Genomic DNA, 16755 nt, shown 5'->3' with positions numbered 1-16755 from the left:
CTGTCGCCTCAAAGAATGTAAATGCATTGTCTAGGATGCTCCTATCCTGGACAAAGCCTGTCCATGTGTCATGAATGATATCTAGAAGCACGGGACGTAATCGCCTACCAATCATCTTTGCCAGTGCCTTATAGGCCACTAACAATAAGGTGATCGGTGTCCACTGGGAGAGCTCCAACCGGTCTCCCCCTTTGGGGAGAAGACTGATAAGGCCTGCCGAGAGACTCCCTGGCATCTGTCCTGAGGTGAAGATCTCCTAGAAAGCCCTCAATAGGGGATCCTTCACCACATCCCAGTAGGTAGTGAAGAAAGCCTTAGAGAGGCCATCCTCCCCCGGGCATTTCTGCCCATCCTATGTATGGAAAGCCTCCTCTAGTTCCTTCTCTATAAAGGAGGCTAGGAGGGAGTGTTCTATCTCCTCTGTGATGAGGGACGGGGTGTGATCCCATACCTGTTGTCTGCATCTCTGTCCTCTAGCTGAAGTTGTCTCCTGCTGGAAGAGACGCGTGTAATAGTCGGTGGCAATCTCCATCACCTCATCAAGGCTAGAACGGATCCTCCCATACTGATCCCTAAGGGTGCGTATCTGCTCTCCCGCGGTGCGGGGCTAGTGCACTTGGAAGAACTCCTTGCACATCATGTCCCCCTTCCGCAAACAAAAGGCTGGAAAGAGAACTCCGAGCGCCTGTCCTCTAGGCCAGCAATGGCTGCACGCGCGCGCACCTCCTGTACATGGAGGGTGGGGTCCCCTAGTGCCTCCTGCAATAATCTCTACGTGGCTGCAAGGTCCCGCCGGAGTGCTCTCCTCCTCCCAAGACTGCTGCCTGGCCTGTACGGCTGTCTCTTGGCAGATTCTGCTTGACTCGACTAGGACCTCTGCAACCTCCTCTGCTATCCGGTCCCTCCTGTCCCACTCTCTGGTCCAAATCTGCTCTATCTGTCTCGACACCTCCTCCCTCCTATAGATCGAGTCAAGGATCCAACAAGATTGTGTATCTAGGGCGGATGCTGGGGGGTCAAGTGTCAAGAGAACCGGGCAGTGATCGGATAACGAGGTGCCTGCCAATTGCTCAATCTGGCCTCCACGAGAGCCTCCCCACTCTCCCACATAAAACCTGTCCAACCGCTCCAACAGGGCTCCACCTAGCCGCCTATATCCCCAGGAGAAGTCCAACAATCTCTCCCTCCTGTGGAAGGCAGGGTCTTTCCAGGCATCACGTGCTCCGACTGCAAGCAAAAAGACCTCCGTAGGGGCATAGACATTGAGGACTCCAATACACGAGTCCCCAACATCAAGTCTGATCCATAGAACCCTTCTTGCCACTATCGTCCCGTGGTCTCGTATACAAGTGGTGAGACTCGGGCCAATAGAGGTGCATACGCCTCTGCTCCTGCCGTGGGCACCTATGGCGTGCTCCCAGTAAGTATGCGAGCTGCCCGGAAGTACCTTCCCAACCCATTGAGCCTGGGCAAGGGTGAGCTTGTGCTCGTGCAGAAGCAAGATGTCGATCCGTCCGGCAAGGGCAGGCTACAACTCCTGCCGAACAATCAGCTTCCTCGAGCCACGTGCCCCACTGTAGTGGAGACTGTTCACATTCCAAGATGCAAGATGTAAGCTCATGGGGAAACCTGTGACTGATCGAATAGGCATTTGTTCGGTGTGGATGCTGCAGATGAGGAGGAGAGACTATGAGGCATGCAAGTGCACTTTGCCACCAGTTTGGATGGTGAACTCCAGTCCCCCATGGTGGCTCTCGGTCGGACCATAGGGGTGATAGATACTCCAAGTGGTACTATCAATGCATCTATCAGCCATGTTGAGAATCGCAACTCTGTATACTAGTAGAAGCGGGCTGCTTGTGCCGGGGGCCACTCGATCACATCCCTCGGCGCACTCCACTGTGGGGGGGCTCGAAAGATAATGCTTAAGTCCGGGACGTCAGCACTAGCCCACCAGTTAATGTCCATCATGCAACCTGGCCACTATTGTGCAAACAGTGCTAATCCTTCATCTCCCATCCACTGGGAGATGTGATCCGCCACCTGACTCTTCAACTCCTCCTCAATATGTGTAGTCGTCCACTCCTCTAAGTAAGATGACTGAAGAAAAAAGGCGTAGTTTGGTCCATCCGATGGTGCTAGTAGGTGGACCTTGCCCCTCCTTGACTTATGAACCACGAAGATCCCCACCTCTAGAGGTAGTGGGAACTCTCCGCGCTCCGCAACTCGCAGGTAGAACCATGGGCCACTACGGAAGAACTCGTGGCAACAGCTGTGCCTGTCTCAGAAAAGTGCGGCGGGTGGCAGGGGTGGATGAGCTGGTGGCTGTGTGGGCGGGGGGGAACTGCTGGTGTGCAAAGGAGGTAGGTGTGTGTGGCTCATCACCTCCTGTGGGAGGAGGGAGGGTGGGTCTAGGGGGGCTCACCTGACCTGGGTGCGGATCAGGGGGGGTGCTTGGTAGGGGGGTTATGGGGGTGAAGAGGATCAAGATATGGTGGGATGGTTGGAGATGCAGTGTGCGGGGGGGGGTCCAGCTTGTAGGTGACTTCGTTCAGCACTTGAGTGATTCGGTAGGATCCATAGTAACGGTGATTGAACTTGGGGGTCATGTTTTTGGGAAGTGACATATTCTTAGAGCTCACTAGGACCATGTCTCCTTTGGCGAATAGTACAGTCTTTCTCTTTTTGTTTGCTTGCTCTGTCATGGTGATCTTGCTCTGTTCTAGGCTTTGCTTAGCTGCTGCATTGCGGTCTCTCCATTTCTTCAAGAATTCTTCCGCATCTTGATCTTCCGCTTTGGCCGCTCCGGATGCTAAGGCCAATGGTGTAATGACTTCTTTTCTTGTTGCTAACTCGAAGGAGGTGTACCCGGTTGCCAAGTGTATGGAGCTATTATAGTGGAATTCCAAAACATCAAGGTACAATGCCCAATCTTTCTGGTCCACTCGGGCCTAGCTTCGGAGATAATCTTCAATGCCTTGGTTGACTCGTTCTGTCTGTCCATCTGTCTCTGGGTGGAAGGATGATGAGAATCTCAATTGTGTTTCCAGAGTCTTGAAAAGTTCCTTCCACATGTCGCTCATGAATCTTCCATCTCTATCTGATACAATAGCCAGCGGTAAGCCATGAAGTTTGAATACATGTGTGAAGAAGAGGCGTGCTACCTCCTTGGCATTCAGTGGTGGTTTGGCTGGGATGAAGTGAGCCTGTTTGGAAAAATAGTCCACCACTACAAAGATGATTGTGTACCCATGGGACTCAGGTAGTTCCACAATGAAGTCCATGCTGATGACGTCCCAAGGGCGGTTGGGTACCGGTAATGGCTGTAGTAGACCTGTTGGTCTTGATCGTGGTGCTTTGACCATTTGGCAAGTGGGGCAAGTTTTGATGTATTCTATTACTTCTTCCTTCATGTTTGGCCAGAAGAACTGCTTCCTAAGGGCCTCCAAGGTTTTGCTTTGCCCTTTGTGGCCTCCAATCTTGCCATCATGTATCTCATGCAGTATGAGTTTCTTCAACTCCACATTGTTGGGGATATACAATCTCTTGCCTAGAAAGAGGATACCTTCCTCTAAGGTGTACATTCCATGTGGGGTCTTCTCTGCTTCCACATCTTTGATTATCTTGTGCATTTCTTGGTCTTGCTCTAGGGCCTCTTTGACGAGTTCTATGAAGTTGCTGCTCACCACACTGACAGCTTTTAGGTCAGCTTTCCGGCTCAAGGCATCTGCTATCTTGTTAGTGGAGCCGGGCTTGTGTTTAATCTCTAGGTCGAATTCGGCTAGGAAGTCTAGCCAGCGGGCTTGCTTTGCCAATAACTTGGGCTGAGATTGGAAGTATTTGAGGGAGATATTGTCGGTGAAGACAACTGTATGCTTGTCTTGAACATAATGCTTCCATTTTCTAAGGCAGTGTATGACTGCCAACATTTCCTTCTCATGCGTACTCCACCTTGTTTCAGCACCGGTGAACTTCTTTGACTCATAAGCAATGGGGTAACCCTCCTGTACCAGGACACCTCCTATGCCGTAGTCGGATGCATCTGTGGAAATTTCAAAGGGTTTGGTAAAGTTTGGCACCTTTAGGACGGGAGTTTGGCTCATGCACTTCTTCATCTGCTCAAAGGCTTCCTGTTGCGCGTTCCCCCATGTAAAAGGGTGATCTTCCTTGGTGAGGTGGGAGAGGGGGGCAGTGATGAGGCTGTAATCTTTTATAAATCTTCGGCAAAACACTGTGAAGCCGAGGAACTCCCGCACTTCTCTTACATTCTTTAGTACAGGCCATCTTTGGACGGCTTCCACCTTCTTAGGATCCACTTTGATTCCATCTGCTCCTACAATAAAGCCTAAGAACTCCAACTCTTTCACTGTAAACTCACATTTTTCCGGCTTGGCATATAACTGATGCTGCCGCAGTTTCTCAAAAACTCGGCGTAGGTGTTGCTTGTGTTCTTCTAATGTTTTGCTGTAGACTAGGAGGTCATCTATGTAGATAATGACAAAGATATCTATCTCCGGTCTAAAGACTCCATCCATGAGGCCACAAAATGTGCCTGGCCCATTGCTTAGGCCGAATCCTAGTACTAACCACTCAAAACTACCATATCGGGTGTGGAATGCTGTTTTGGGGATATCTTCTTCGGCTATGCGGATTTGGTGGTATCCTGATCTAAGATCAATACGGCTAAAGTACTTGGCCCCGTGTAATCTATCTAAGAGGTCTTCCACTAGGGACATGGGGTATTTGTTTTTTATGGTGATTTTGTTAAGGGCCCTATAATCTACACAGAGTCTGAGTCCCCCATCCTTCTTCTTTACAAATAACACTGGGGCACCAAAGGGGGATTTGCGAGGGCGGATGAATCCTTGTTCTTCTAGTTCATGCAGTTGCTTCTTCAGTTTCATTAGTTCAGTGTGATTCATGCAATAGGGAGCTCGGGCTGGTGGGGCAGACCCTGGGATCAGCTCAATTTTGTGGTCTACATCTCGCCTGGGTGGTAGACCTTTGGGCAGCTCGGCTGGCATCACATCTTCGAACTCCTCCATTATTTCTGCCACCTCTGTTTTCTTGTTCTATTGTCTGGGTTTCTTGCCACTGTCTTCTTCTTCAATCGGTCGGATCATACATAGATAGACCATATCTCCTTGTTTGACTGATTTTTCGACCTGCTTGGCACTGCAAGTCATGATACGTGGCCTAATAACGGTCCCCTGGACCGGTGCACTTTGGGTCTGGTCCTTTTGGTTGGGTTGTAGTCGGTTTCATTGTTTGGCATGATACTCCTGGCTTATTCTCCTTCATTTGCACTTTGATTGGGGTCCTGCCAGGCAGTTGCATTCTTTCACATGGTACTCTGACGCCTTCTTCTTGCATATCTAGCATCATTTCATTTACACCTTTACCAAACATTGCAATGACATACTTGTCATAGAATTCCAATCCCAGTATCACTTCAAAATCATCCATGGGGATTACTAAGAAGTTGAGTTTCGCCTTCCACTTGTCGGCTGCTACTTGGACTGCAAAGACTTGTTTCACCTCCTTGGCTTCTCCTTGTGCGAATGTCACTGTTAATCCTTCTGGGGCCTTCAACAGTTTTAATCCATGTTTTGCTGCGCACCCTGGTGTCATGAAGTTGTGTGTTACTCCTGTGTCCACCATGATAGGTTGGTTGCCCTCGCCCACTCGGCCTTTGATGTATAGATGGTGGACTGCTGCTACTCTGGCTGCCATGCATTGGGGTCGGGCGCTAACTGACCCTACCCTTGGGTGGTCCATGCTTTCTTCACTCCCATTTGGGGTTTCCTGGATTCGCGGTGGTTGTGGGTCTTCTCCTCCATATGCACTAGTTGCATTCACCCTTGATCCACTTGACGAAGTTGTATCTTCTATTGGGCATCTGTTTTGGTAGTGTGGACCCCCGCATTTGAAGCATCTAATTCCGACGGACGGCCTTGGGGGTCTTCACCATGACATGTTTGATCTTGCCGGCCCATACGATGTACTAGGGGTTGGCCTGTAGTGATTGTTTCCCCATCTCCCTGCTGCTCCTCTTGGTACTAAGGCGGTTTGTGATACGGCCGTGGTGGTGGTGGTGTTTTGGCTCCTTGTATCTGTGAATGCCCCTCTAGGAGCACCGGGCCTTTGGTTCCATGAGTTGTTGTTGTTGAAGGTGTTGTTGAACCTGTTTTGATTCCCTTGTGCTGTTCTTCTGCCTTCCAGGTCCACCAATCGTTCGGCCATTCTCATGGCTTCTGCTAAGCTTGTTGGAACCTGTCTCTCCACATCTCTTCTAGCCCATTCTTGCATCCCAAACAAAAATCCATGTAGCTTAGTATCTGTATCCATGTTTGGTAGCTGCAGCATGATCTGCCTATATTTGCTGACATATTCTTTCATCTTTCCCTGTGTTTGCTTGAGGTTCCTCCATTCATCTCTCACTTTGAATTTCTCCATCTTTGGAATAAAGTAGTCCTTCAGTTCTTCCTGGAGTTCTTCCCACGAAAAGATCGTGTGGCCCTGCTCTTGTTCTAGTAGGTACCAACTGGCAGCGTCCCCCTCCAAGTAAATGGCTGCCACCTCTGCCTTCCTGTCTTCGGTAATTCGTGAATACTTTAAGTACCTGTCCACCTCTGCGATCCGTTTCTTTAGAACCAACCCATCTCTCTCTCCCTTGTACTTGGCAGGTTGGGGCATCTTGAATTTTCCATAATCATCTTTTGAACTACTGCTATCTTCCTCTTCTTTGCGATGGTGCTTCTTCTCCTTCTTCTTGTCTTTCTTTTTGCTTCCTAATTCTACTACTTTCTCCTTCTCCTTCCTTGTATCTTGCGCCCTCCTAGATGTCTCCTCTCTACCCGTTCTATCCATCTCCTCTTGCATTTTGTCTTTTCTCCTCTTCTTGTTGTTGAATCACCCATTCTCTATAGCCCTGCTCTACTTCTAGTTTTTTTCTCCTTTCTTCCTCCTCTTCTTTCATCTGCATGTTCCTCCATATTGATTCTAGCATGCCTGACATACCATCTAATTGTCTTTCTAGTCCGGCCACCTTCTCCTCTTGGGCCACTCTCCATTCTTGCCCCCTACTCTTCTTCCTCTCCTCCAGTATTAGGAGGGTGACATTCTCCCTTTCGTCCTCCATGTGGTTGGTGGTGGTGTCGACGCAGGGAAGCCGCGTTTCGCCTGTGGTGGTGTGGGTCGTGCCGCGAGGAAGCCGCGTCACGTCTTCAGACGGTGAGATGTCGAGGTTGGGGCGTCACACCAAGGCGACGCGTCCGGGGGCGTCGCGACGTGGGGCGACGCGACCTGGGGCGACGTGACGTGGGGCGACACGACGCGGGGCGTCGCGCTGTGGGTCGTTACGACTTCGATCTCTTCGGGGCACTGGATCTTTCCTCCTACTTCCGTGAGCACTCCTTCACTCCGAGCAAGAGTTGCTCTGATACCAAGTGTGATAAACCTGCACTCGTTACGCACTCAACACGGCACAGAAAGGTAACACGATATGAGCTCAAGGTATACTCTTGTATTATTCAATCCAAAAAGCGGGACAACATAGACACATCCCAGGACTACACCCTCGTGACGCCGCACATAAGAGGGTTCACCACTGGGCATAGGGAATCACACGTAGAGTGGAAACAAGGCAGGGCTTTGAGTCACTACTACTCCCTATATAGGTGCAATCGGTAGCAACGGCATGGTATAGCTACAAAGCCCTTAAGGAAGGGTGGGGGGGGGGGGGGGGGGGGGGGGGGGGGGGGCGCGGGTTGGGTGAGGGGCCTATGAGAACTCAAGCGAGGCAGTCTGTGGCGCATGTGGAGAATGTGGGGGGCTGCGGTCCTGTCAGGTGGGGCGGACAGGGGGGGTTGTGGAGTGCTCTGCCGAGAGGGGGCTGCTCGCCTGCCAACACAAAACGTGAAAATGCAAAAGTCTAGGGTGCCAAGTGCAGGTTTTACAAGCCACTGGGTGACAACAAGCCCACAAGCACAAGATGTGTGACTCTTCAGCACAGTAGGCAACAGCAAACTAAGCCTGAACGAAGCCATTCCAGCCCCAAATGACCAATCAGCAGACAAAAATACAGGGAAAACAGATCTGAAGGCTGAGAAAACAGGTCTCCCAGATCCAGAGATAGGTCACCTAACTGGCAAGAAGAGAGGTCCCTACCCAAGCAGGAAGGGCTATGAAGCTGAAACGCAGGTGTCGAAGTGTCCAGCACCAGAAAACACAGAAATTTCAGGCCTGAAATTGTCAGTAATAGCACACAAGGCCAGCAAACCTGCAACAGTTGCTGTTTAATACCATATGAGAGTGCATAGATGAGAGAAAGTATGAACACTGAAAGAAAGAAAGAACACAAAAAACTCAGAATGAACAGGCAATGGATTCCATAAGATGAAGTGCGAGACTGCAGTACAATACCAGTAGGGCACCAGCACAATGATGACCCACGGTAGTGCCTCCCCTCTTCCTCTCTCCAAGAATGCACAATGATGCAATACAACAACTAAGAGCGGAGTAGAGCATATATAGAAGACTCAAGGCAAGACATGAGACAAGTGAAGAAACCCTAAAATGGACCTCCCAGCTGCTTTAAGGGGGCTGATGTGATGGCAACAGTAGCTGGAATGAAATGCACGTGTGGGCAAACCACATGACAAAAGGAATGTAATTGACCTAGCATGCTCTTCTTTATAGAGATCAAACCAACCAAAAATTGTGGGTTTTCTTATGGGACACTTTTGTACACTTAATGTATTTGAGTTTTGAAGGCTTTTTAATGAGCTAATGAAGGTTTAATGTGTAATGCATCTTTATTAGCTTAACATTGGGGGGTGGGGTACACATTATTTCTACAAGGGCCATCTACATGGATCTTGATAAGGTCAAGGTGATCATTGAATTGCCTTGTCCTAAAGTTGAGTTGGAGATGTGCATGCTCTTGGGATCAATGGTGTTCTACAAATGGTTCACAGAGCACTATGCATGTGTCACACCATCTCTTATGGATGTCATAAAGCACAACTTCTAATGTGCATATGCATGGATGGCCAAGATAGAGAAGGCTTTCAAGGACTTTCAAGGACATCTATTCTTCTAAACCCACTTTGAGATTGGTGGATCTCAATGTGCCCTTCATTGTGATTAATGCCAATAATCGTGGTTTCAAACAGTGCTATAATGGCTTGGCCATTTGGTGGCCTATGTGAGCCAAAAGTTGCCATTATACAAGATTTGAAAAATTGGAGACATTATCTTAATTGGTGAACCAAGACAAGTCAACAAGCTTTATGCTAACGCAATCGATCTAACTTCATATTACTTGTGGTGGTTACAATTTCCTTACATTTTGGCTTCAAGGTTGAGTCTATGCTCAAGAAAATAAATAGAGCAATGAATGCATTGATCAAGATTTTAGCAAATATGTCAATTCATGTATGAGACTATACATGCTTTAGGATTGGGAATTGTTTAGATTATTTTAGGCATTTTTTTATGGTCTTCATTTTGGTCATATTTAGTATTTATTGCTGACCAACCTGATCATATTGAGGACATTATTTTGTCCTATTTATTCAGGCTCCTCCTTCTCGGTCAATCAATCACTCACCATCACACTGTGGATCTTCTGCTAGAGAGAGGAGCCGCTGCTAGTGCCCACACAAACAATGACCCACTGTTGTATGCAATTGTCTCGTGTTGGATATATGGCCATTTCCCAAGCATACATCTGAGTTCTCATCCGTATTATGTTCTTCAATGCTCCTTCTTTCCTTTCTCTTTTGTCTTGTGTTCAACAGTTTATTTTAGCACATGTTTATGCTCCCATTGCTGCATCCACTTCTAATATGGTATCGGATTTCAAGTTCTATGCTCCTATGTTTTCTTTACTGGTTCCAGGACTATTTTGACCATTATTGATCAAAGACTGCTATTCTGACCAAAGTGACCCATTTTCCTGGACTCAATGCCGCATTTGCTGACATCAGCATCCGTACACCCTATATCAGCCCCTCAGTTGCCTACATTTCTGATCCAGCTTGCATCTGCAACGACAATTTTCTCCTATTGGCGGCAATGTTCAGCCTACGTTTTGGTGTTTCTACATCTCCTCCTAACTGGGCAATTGCATCATCAGGCCGTTTTTGCTGTTTCAGGCAGTTTCTAACTGTTTTTTCGACTTTTTGCAACATATTTTTTCTTGTTTTGGTCAGTTTTTGGTGTATAATACATGTGTTCTCTCCTTTTCTACAATCTGTGCTTGTTGTTTGGCTTTGTTCCCTCTCCAAATACCTTCTTCTCTCTCCTTATCTTCTCATCTCCTATAGATGGCTCCTCCGTGCACATCTACTAATGATAAGTTACATGGAGGTTCCAATGAGGCTTTTGCACCATATCTCTGAATCTCGCCATTTGATATGAAGACATACGCGTAAAGATCTCCTGTAATTCCTCATCGCTCATCGCTCGACTCATCATGATTATCTAAATATCCACAAATGTCACCTGCACAAACAAAAATTAATGCTAGTATAATCAATATAAATCATACAAAGTATGGTAATATAAATCTTGAAAAAATGATCTTACTTAAAATGCATATCTTATGTACCCTTATAAGCGATTCATCAATGAATTGAGTAGGTGGATGCTCCAAGTATGAAGTACCCTATGGTCCCATGTCAATCTTCTGACACAACTCTGCATACACTATAAGGTCGATAGATTATGTTCTTCAGTGCTCCTTTTTTCCTTTCTCTTTTGTCTTGTGTTCAGCTGTTTATTTCAACACATGTTTATGCTTCCATTGTTGCATCCACTTCTGACACAGGAGACCCCATGTGATAACAATAATCACTTCAATGGAGAGAGATTTCTTCTCTCAGTAAATGGTCTCCATGAGGTGCATCCCAAATTCTATCTACAGTTATAACAAGGTCTTAGTTCTAAGTCTACTAAACCATGGATAGATACACTACCATAGCTGACTTTGCCTTATGGCTTCAAAAACTTGTAGGGCTCAATTCTATGTGATACACATGATGCACCAACCAAGGGGCATCAAGGTGAAGGTCCTATCATCCAAAGACTATTTCATGCACAAAACCAAGTGTCACCTCTCAATTCAACGATGTTACATTTGCTTCAAACCTACTATGAAGCTTTGTTTGGAGATAGACATAGTTCTAAAGAGGGAGAATGGATTACAAGTGAGTGCCACCCATGTCAAGGTGATTGTATCTTGGAAGGGTGAAAACGCGGTTTGAGCAAGTGTGACCACTTGATGGGCAAGCATGACCACTTAACAAGCAAGTGGGATAAATGATCAAGTTGGACAAAAAGGGTTGGTCAAATTGGCCCCACTAGTCAAACTAGCAATGGTTTGACGAATCAACAAAATGGTGGCAGATCAGCTAAGGTAGTTGAATTGTCTAATGGGCCCTATTTTAGGCAACCCCTTTTCCCTCTTCATCATCATGCCCTTCAACATGTTGCTTCCCCTTGACTTCCTTAGTGGAGCATTCGCCTTCAAGTACCATCTAGGAAGTTTACTACACCAAGGAGCATCTATTTCCTTCAAGTATTCCCAACACTACTTGGAAATGGATGCTGGTGCAAGCATAATGTGGTTGTGCCTACCCTTGTGTGTGTGTGTGTGTGTGTGTGTGTGTGTGTGTGTGTGCACGCGCCGTGTTTTTAAAGCATGGTAGCATTAACCAATGTGCCTATAACAAGGGCAAACTCAATAAAGCCATAGTCAAGAGATCATTCGCACAAAGGAAATGAAAGTCATCAGCATGACATGAGATATCCACTTCCCTAAATCAACTCCAACCCATGAAATGTACCTTCAGCCATCTGCTTATCCAAGTGAAGTGACAATAGAAAAACCGCAATAGCATGGAGTAATGAACTGATCTATCCAATGTCCAAGCATCAATAGGCTCCTCACGATCAGCAAGCATAGTGACATCTCAATACAATCATTACATAATATCACAAAACTTGTGGCCAAAACACATCCTTTTGATAACTTATCAATACAATCTAAGTGCACTGACGTCAACATCCACTTGTGTTGAAATAACACGATTGGCATCCTTTAGAGGATCTTACATGACACTTGTGTTGAAATAAGCATCCACCTAGTCTTCATGATCACGAACGGAATATTTTCCACTTGTGTTGAAATAAGCATGACCTAGTCTTCATGATCACGAACAGAATATTTTCCACCTGGTTAACAGTACTTTTTGGGGATAATTTTGCCCCCTTTTTTTACCGGATGGCAAGCAATAGCCGTTCAAAAGATGATCTAAAACTGGAAAACTGATTTGTTCTTCGATCTGGCCTGCTGCAGACTGAAAAGATGCTGTCAGCCTGGATGACATGGTTGCTTAGAAGATATGCTCAGTACAAAGACTGGGTGGAAAACGGGGAACCAAAAGTCATGTGGCTCTCAGGTCTTCATATCCCCGAAACTTACATTGCAGCACTGGTTCAAACTGCTTGTAGAGACTGTGGATGGCCTTTGGACAAGTCCACGATCTATACAAAGGTCGGTCTGTGTCAATTATTGTAGTTCTATTATGCTCTACTATGATGCTGGATCGTCCTTTAAACGCTATGAAATATTCATACCGGGGGATGACAAGCAGGTGACGCCTTTTGTGAAACCTGAGGAGATAAAAGAGAAGCCCAGGCACGGATGTTACATTATCGGACTCTACTTGGAAGGGGCCAGTTGGGACTTGGAGAAATCGGAGTTGAAGCCTCAGGTTGCTCTCTCTCTCTCTCTCTCTCTCTCTCTCTCTCTCTCGGAGGCCATTTTGGCCTTTTGCAGACGTTAGTATTTCTTTCTTTCTTTCTGCTTGGACGTGCATTAGTGCAGCAAAATGATGGTTGATGGATTTTGACTGCAGGAGGCGAAGCAGCTGGTGATGGAGCTGCCAATCCTGCAGGTGATTCCAGTGGAGGTCACCAAGATCAAGCTCCAGAACACGTTCAAGACGCCGGTGTACGTGACACAATCAAGAAGGAACGCCATGGGGGTGGGACTGGTCATGGAGGCAGACCTCGCAACCACGCAGCATCCCTCGCACTGGGTGCTGCAGGGTGTAGCACTCTGCCTCAACGTCGACCAATAATCTCTCCCTCTGTGTCTCTCTCTCTCTCTCTCGGCGTGACTCCCAGCTTCAAAATGAAGCAACACAATTTCTCTCTCGTTACTTGCCAAAAACATTCAGTCATCCTAAGGGATGAAGCCAATTTTTAGGTGCTAATCATATAAAGATTAGCAGTATCGTTTCCTCGTGATATAAGGTTTTGAAAGGAGTATCATTAAGCATATCGCATTCATTACAATGTTAGATTAGTCACTAGAGACCACATCACATAAATACAAATACAAATATATATTAAGCAAGTAAATCTCAGCATCATCTTTAAAGCAATACCAACAACTTCTCAAGCTTACAACTCCCAATTTTGAAAGACTTGGTTTTTGAACAATCAAAACAAAAGGTTCGTTTTAAGCAGGTCTTCTCTCTTCTTCGTACCTAAGTTGGTTTCCCATTCTAATTGGATTGATTCTTAAGCAAATTATAAGTTTTAATGGCAAAGGAATGGGAGAAGGGGTCTTTCTTTTTACTAATGCCTTTTGCAACCAACTCTTTTCCTCATTATTCAAGTTAGAAATCTTTAAGTGTCACCATTCTTTGAATCAAACTATATGTGATCCCACAAATTGCTTCATTTAGCAATCCCTTTACAAAAGATAGATAGAGAAAGTATCAACTTTACGTCGTCAAGCACAAAATCACCTTCAAAAGCATTGGTTTTTGGAGTCACATAACCTAATGCAAAGAGTGAGAGTGTTAAGTATGCTTTTTAAAACTATGAATAGTTGTTAAGCTAGCAATGACGATTGCTTACTTAAACCTAACCTTTCCATAGAACATTATATCCTCCCATCCAAGATTAACTTGTCTTCCTACATGATGAATCCCACAACTCAATCATTTAAATATTGCACTAACCATGATGGAGTGGTTTCCTCTCTCTTGAGCAAGCTATACATTGTATCCTCCCATCCAAGATTAACTTGTCTTCCTACATGATGCATCCCACAACTCAATCATTTAAATATTGCACTAACCATGATGGAGTGGTTTCCTCTCTCTTGAGCAAGCTATACATTACAACAACTCTAAACTTACACCATCTGCATTTATATCCAATTAATAGATGTAATTTAGTGAGCTATACATTGCAACAATTCTAACCTTACACCATCTACATTTAGATGCAAGTCATTGATCCTATGCAATTATATGCCACCCTTTCTTCTTACCAAAGACTATCTAAACTATATGAATGATGTATCAAACCTACACCACTTAGACCAAGAGGGAAAAATGTTGTCATTGAAAATCACTATGGCCATTAGAAAATATTTACTCAAGTCAATTCTTCTTGTAAGACCAATAGACAACATTGTCTTAATGTGATTTGAATATTTTTCAAAGAAATGCATTTTATCTGTTAAATAGCCAACCAAGGTCTTTCTTCACTTTGACATCAAACCCTAAGTGCATCAAAACTACTAAACATTAAGTCTTTCAAATTTCTTTTGCATCCCAAAACCCCAACCCAATCTTGATAACCATCTCATATTAATGCGAGGACTCAACATTTTTTCATTGTTGATCACACAACTTGAGACAATAGCAAATTCTCATAGACATTCAACAACTCGTCTAGTGATCTAACTACAACTACATTGAAAAAGGGAATATTTGTCTAAGAAAGGAATACCATTGATAGTTCCATCTTAAATAAACATGTCATGTTAAATCCCCAAGTCAATCTTACTTGGCAAAGATTGTGTAACTAAAGCAAATATCAAGGGAACAAGCAAGAATATTCACAGCCATGTCATGTACTTGGACACCCAATCATTGAAGGAAATCAATGCCTTTAATTACACCTACTACCACATGCATCTCAACATGTAGAGGTTCATGAAAGTTACTTCCATTGGTAAGAGACTATGTGAAACCAATCGTGGTTTGCAAGTATGGATGCTTAAGAAAACTTAATAAGAAAATAGACTTTATGGAGATGGACTTTTTGGGTTTTGCTAAGATGAGAGAGGTGGACTTGTAAACACATATCAAGAAGACTCTTAGAAATGACGTGTGCTAGTTCAATGAAAAATGATGACTCCAATCTATCAAGTCCAATGTGAAGGTTCACATAACTCTTGTAGCATTCTCATCCCAAAACCACAATATTCGATTACTTTAAAATAATAAGATCCCAACATATATGATCATATGCCTTATCCAACTCCATATTGATAAGAAAATTCACCATTGAATCTAAAGCATGATTAATAATAAGCAATCCCTTGGGCATCCAGGACTAGTTTGATGCGTGTGAGCATAGGATGGATCTCAAGGAAGACCTTGATGTGGGGGAGATGGAAAAGGAGCATGTCATCATTAGAGTTGGCAAAAAGAGATCAAAAAAAGAGTAGAAGAAACTAGGGGCTCGAATGAAGAAAAGTCAAGAAGAATATGAGAGAGCAATTAGGGCTTCCATTAAGGGGGCACTATGCAAGAAGGATCAATCCATCTCCCAATAGGTGGCACAGAGTCTAGCAAAAAAATGAGGCTCATTCAAGGGGAAGGAAAAAGTAATTGAGAAGTCACAATCATCTGAGTTAACAACCATTTGTGAGGTAATGACTCAGTTAGGAAGCACAAAGGTGCAAATCAATGAGCTTGCAAAGGCAAAAGAAACTACAACAATGAATTAAGACAACAAGTTACGTCCAAAGGAATCATCCAAGAGCACCCATGAACCACCTATAGGAGGCTAGAGTGCAACAAGTAGAGTGGAAGCTTTGGAGTGGCTATGTGAGGAGCTTAAGAGAGACAAAGCCAAAGCTATACTAGCAAGGCAAGATCTTCACAAGAGATTGGATGAAACTCAAGTAGTGTACATGCAATTCCTATTGAGTCTAAAGACCAAGTGTAAGAGCTCTAAACTCAAAATTAAGGAAAATAACTTGGAGCTTTAGGAAATGGAATTTGAGCTTCGAGATAAAGATGTAGCAGTTATGGTTAAGAAGGAAGACATGAAAATGTTATGCAAGTAATTGCTTGAGCCAAACACTAATAGAGACCTCCCTTGAGTTAGCTCAAGAAAAAGCTAAAACAAACTTGCACAAAAAACGAACAAAATAACATTTGTCAATACATGGCCAGTGGAAAGCTACATACATTGGATTGCAAGCAATAATCCCTACTAACTTGAGAGGGGTTGTATAGCATCAAATATTTTCCTATTAGAATGAGTCCATATTTCTTTCATAAAATTTTTGCAAGATAAACTCAATCTTTAAAGCATATATGCTGGTCAAATATCTAAGTTGTTGAGGAAGATATTAAACAAACATCATTTGGAAACATACCTTTGATATCGTTGCAAAAGATTCTTTCACCAAGCCCTTTGTTGACCCCAAGGATTTGAATCTTTATAAATTTTGCAACTTTCCTTATAGTCTTTTAGAGGCTCACTATGCTACCCAATCCCAACATTCACTAAGTATCATTCACTATGCTACCCAATCCCAACATTCACTATGTATCATTCATATTATGCACTTTTCCATAGCTTGTGATCTTAATCACCCCATCACCTCACAATCCTAGCCATCCTACTCTCCATTGTCAGCCAACCCAT

At 44.7% G+C, this 16755-nt stretch overlaps 1 protein-coding gene across 1 annotated transcript in view; it reads left to right on the top strand.

The window, feature by feature from the left end:
• LOC148015682 (dynein-1-alpha heavy chain, flagellar inner arm I1 complex-like) overlaps positions 1-13499 on the top strand; it is a 338732-nt gene extending 325233 nt beyond the window's left edge. The window contains exons 68-70 of the mRNA XM_087665230.1: positions 12365-12562; positions 12663-12782; positions 12927-13499. Coding sequence (XP_087521356.1) covers positions 12365-12562; positions 12663-12782; positions 12927-13151 — 543 coding nt within the window. The 3' untranslated portion in view covers positions 13152-13499. The remainder of the gene's footprint in view (positions 1-12364; positions 12563-12662; positions 12783-12926) is intronic.
• The last annotated feature ends 3256 nt before the right edge of the window (positions 13500-16755 follow it).

Source organism: Lygodium microphyllum, chromosome 24 (assembly GCF_053477565.2).
Source record: "Lygodium microphyllum isolate KBCC chromosome 24, Lygodium_microphyllum_v1.1.10, whole genome shotgun sequence".
Lineage (NCBI taxonomy): Eukaryota > Viridiplantae > Streptophyta > Polypodiopsida > Schizaeales > Lygodiaceae > Lygodium > Lygodium microphyllum.
The sequence above is the reverse complement of the archived record's forward strand: the minus strand, read 5'-3'. Positions and strand labels throughout refer to the sequence as shown.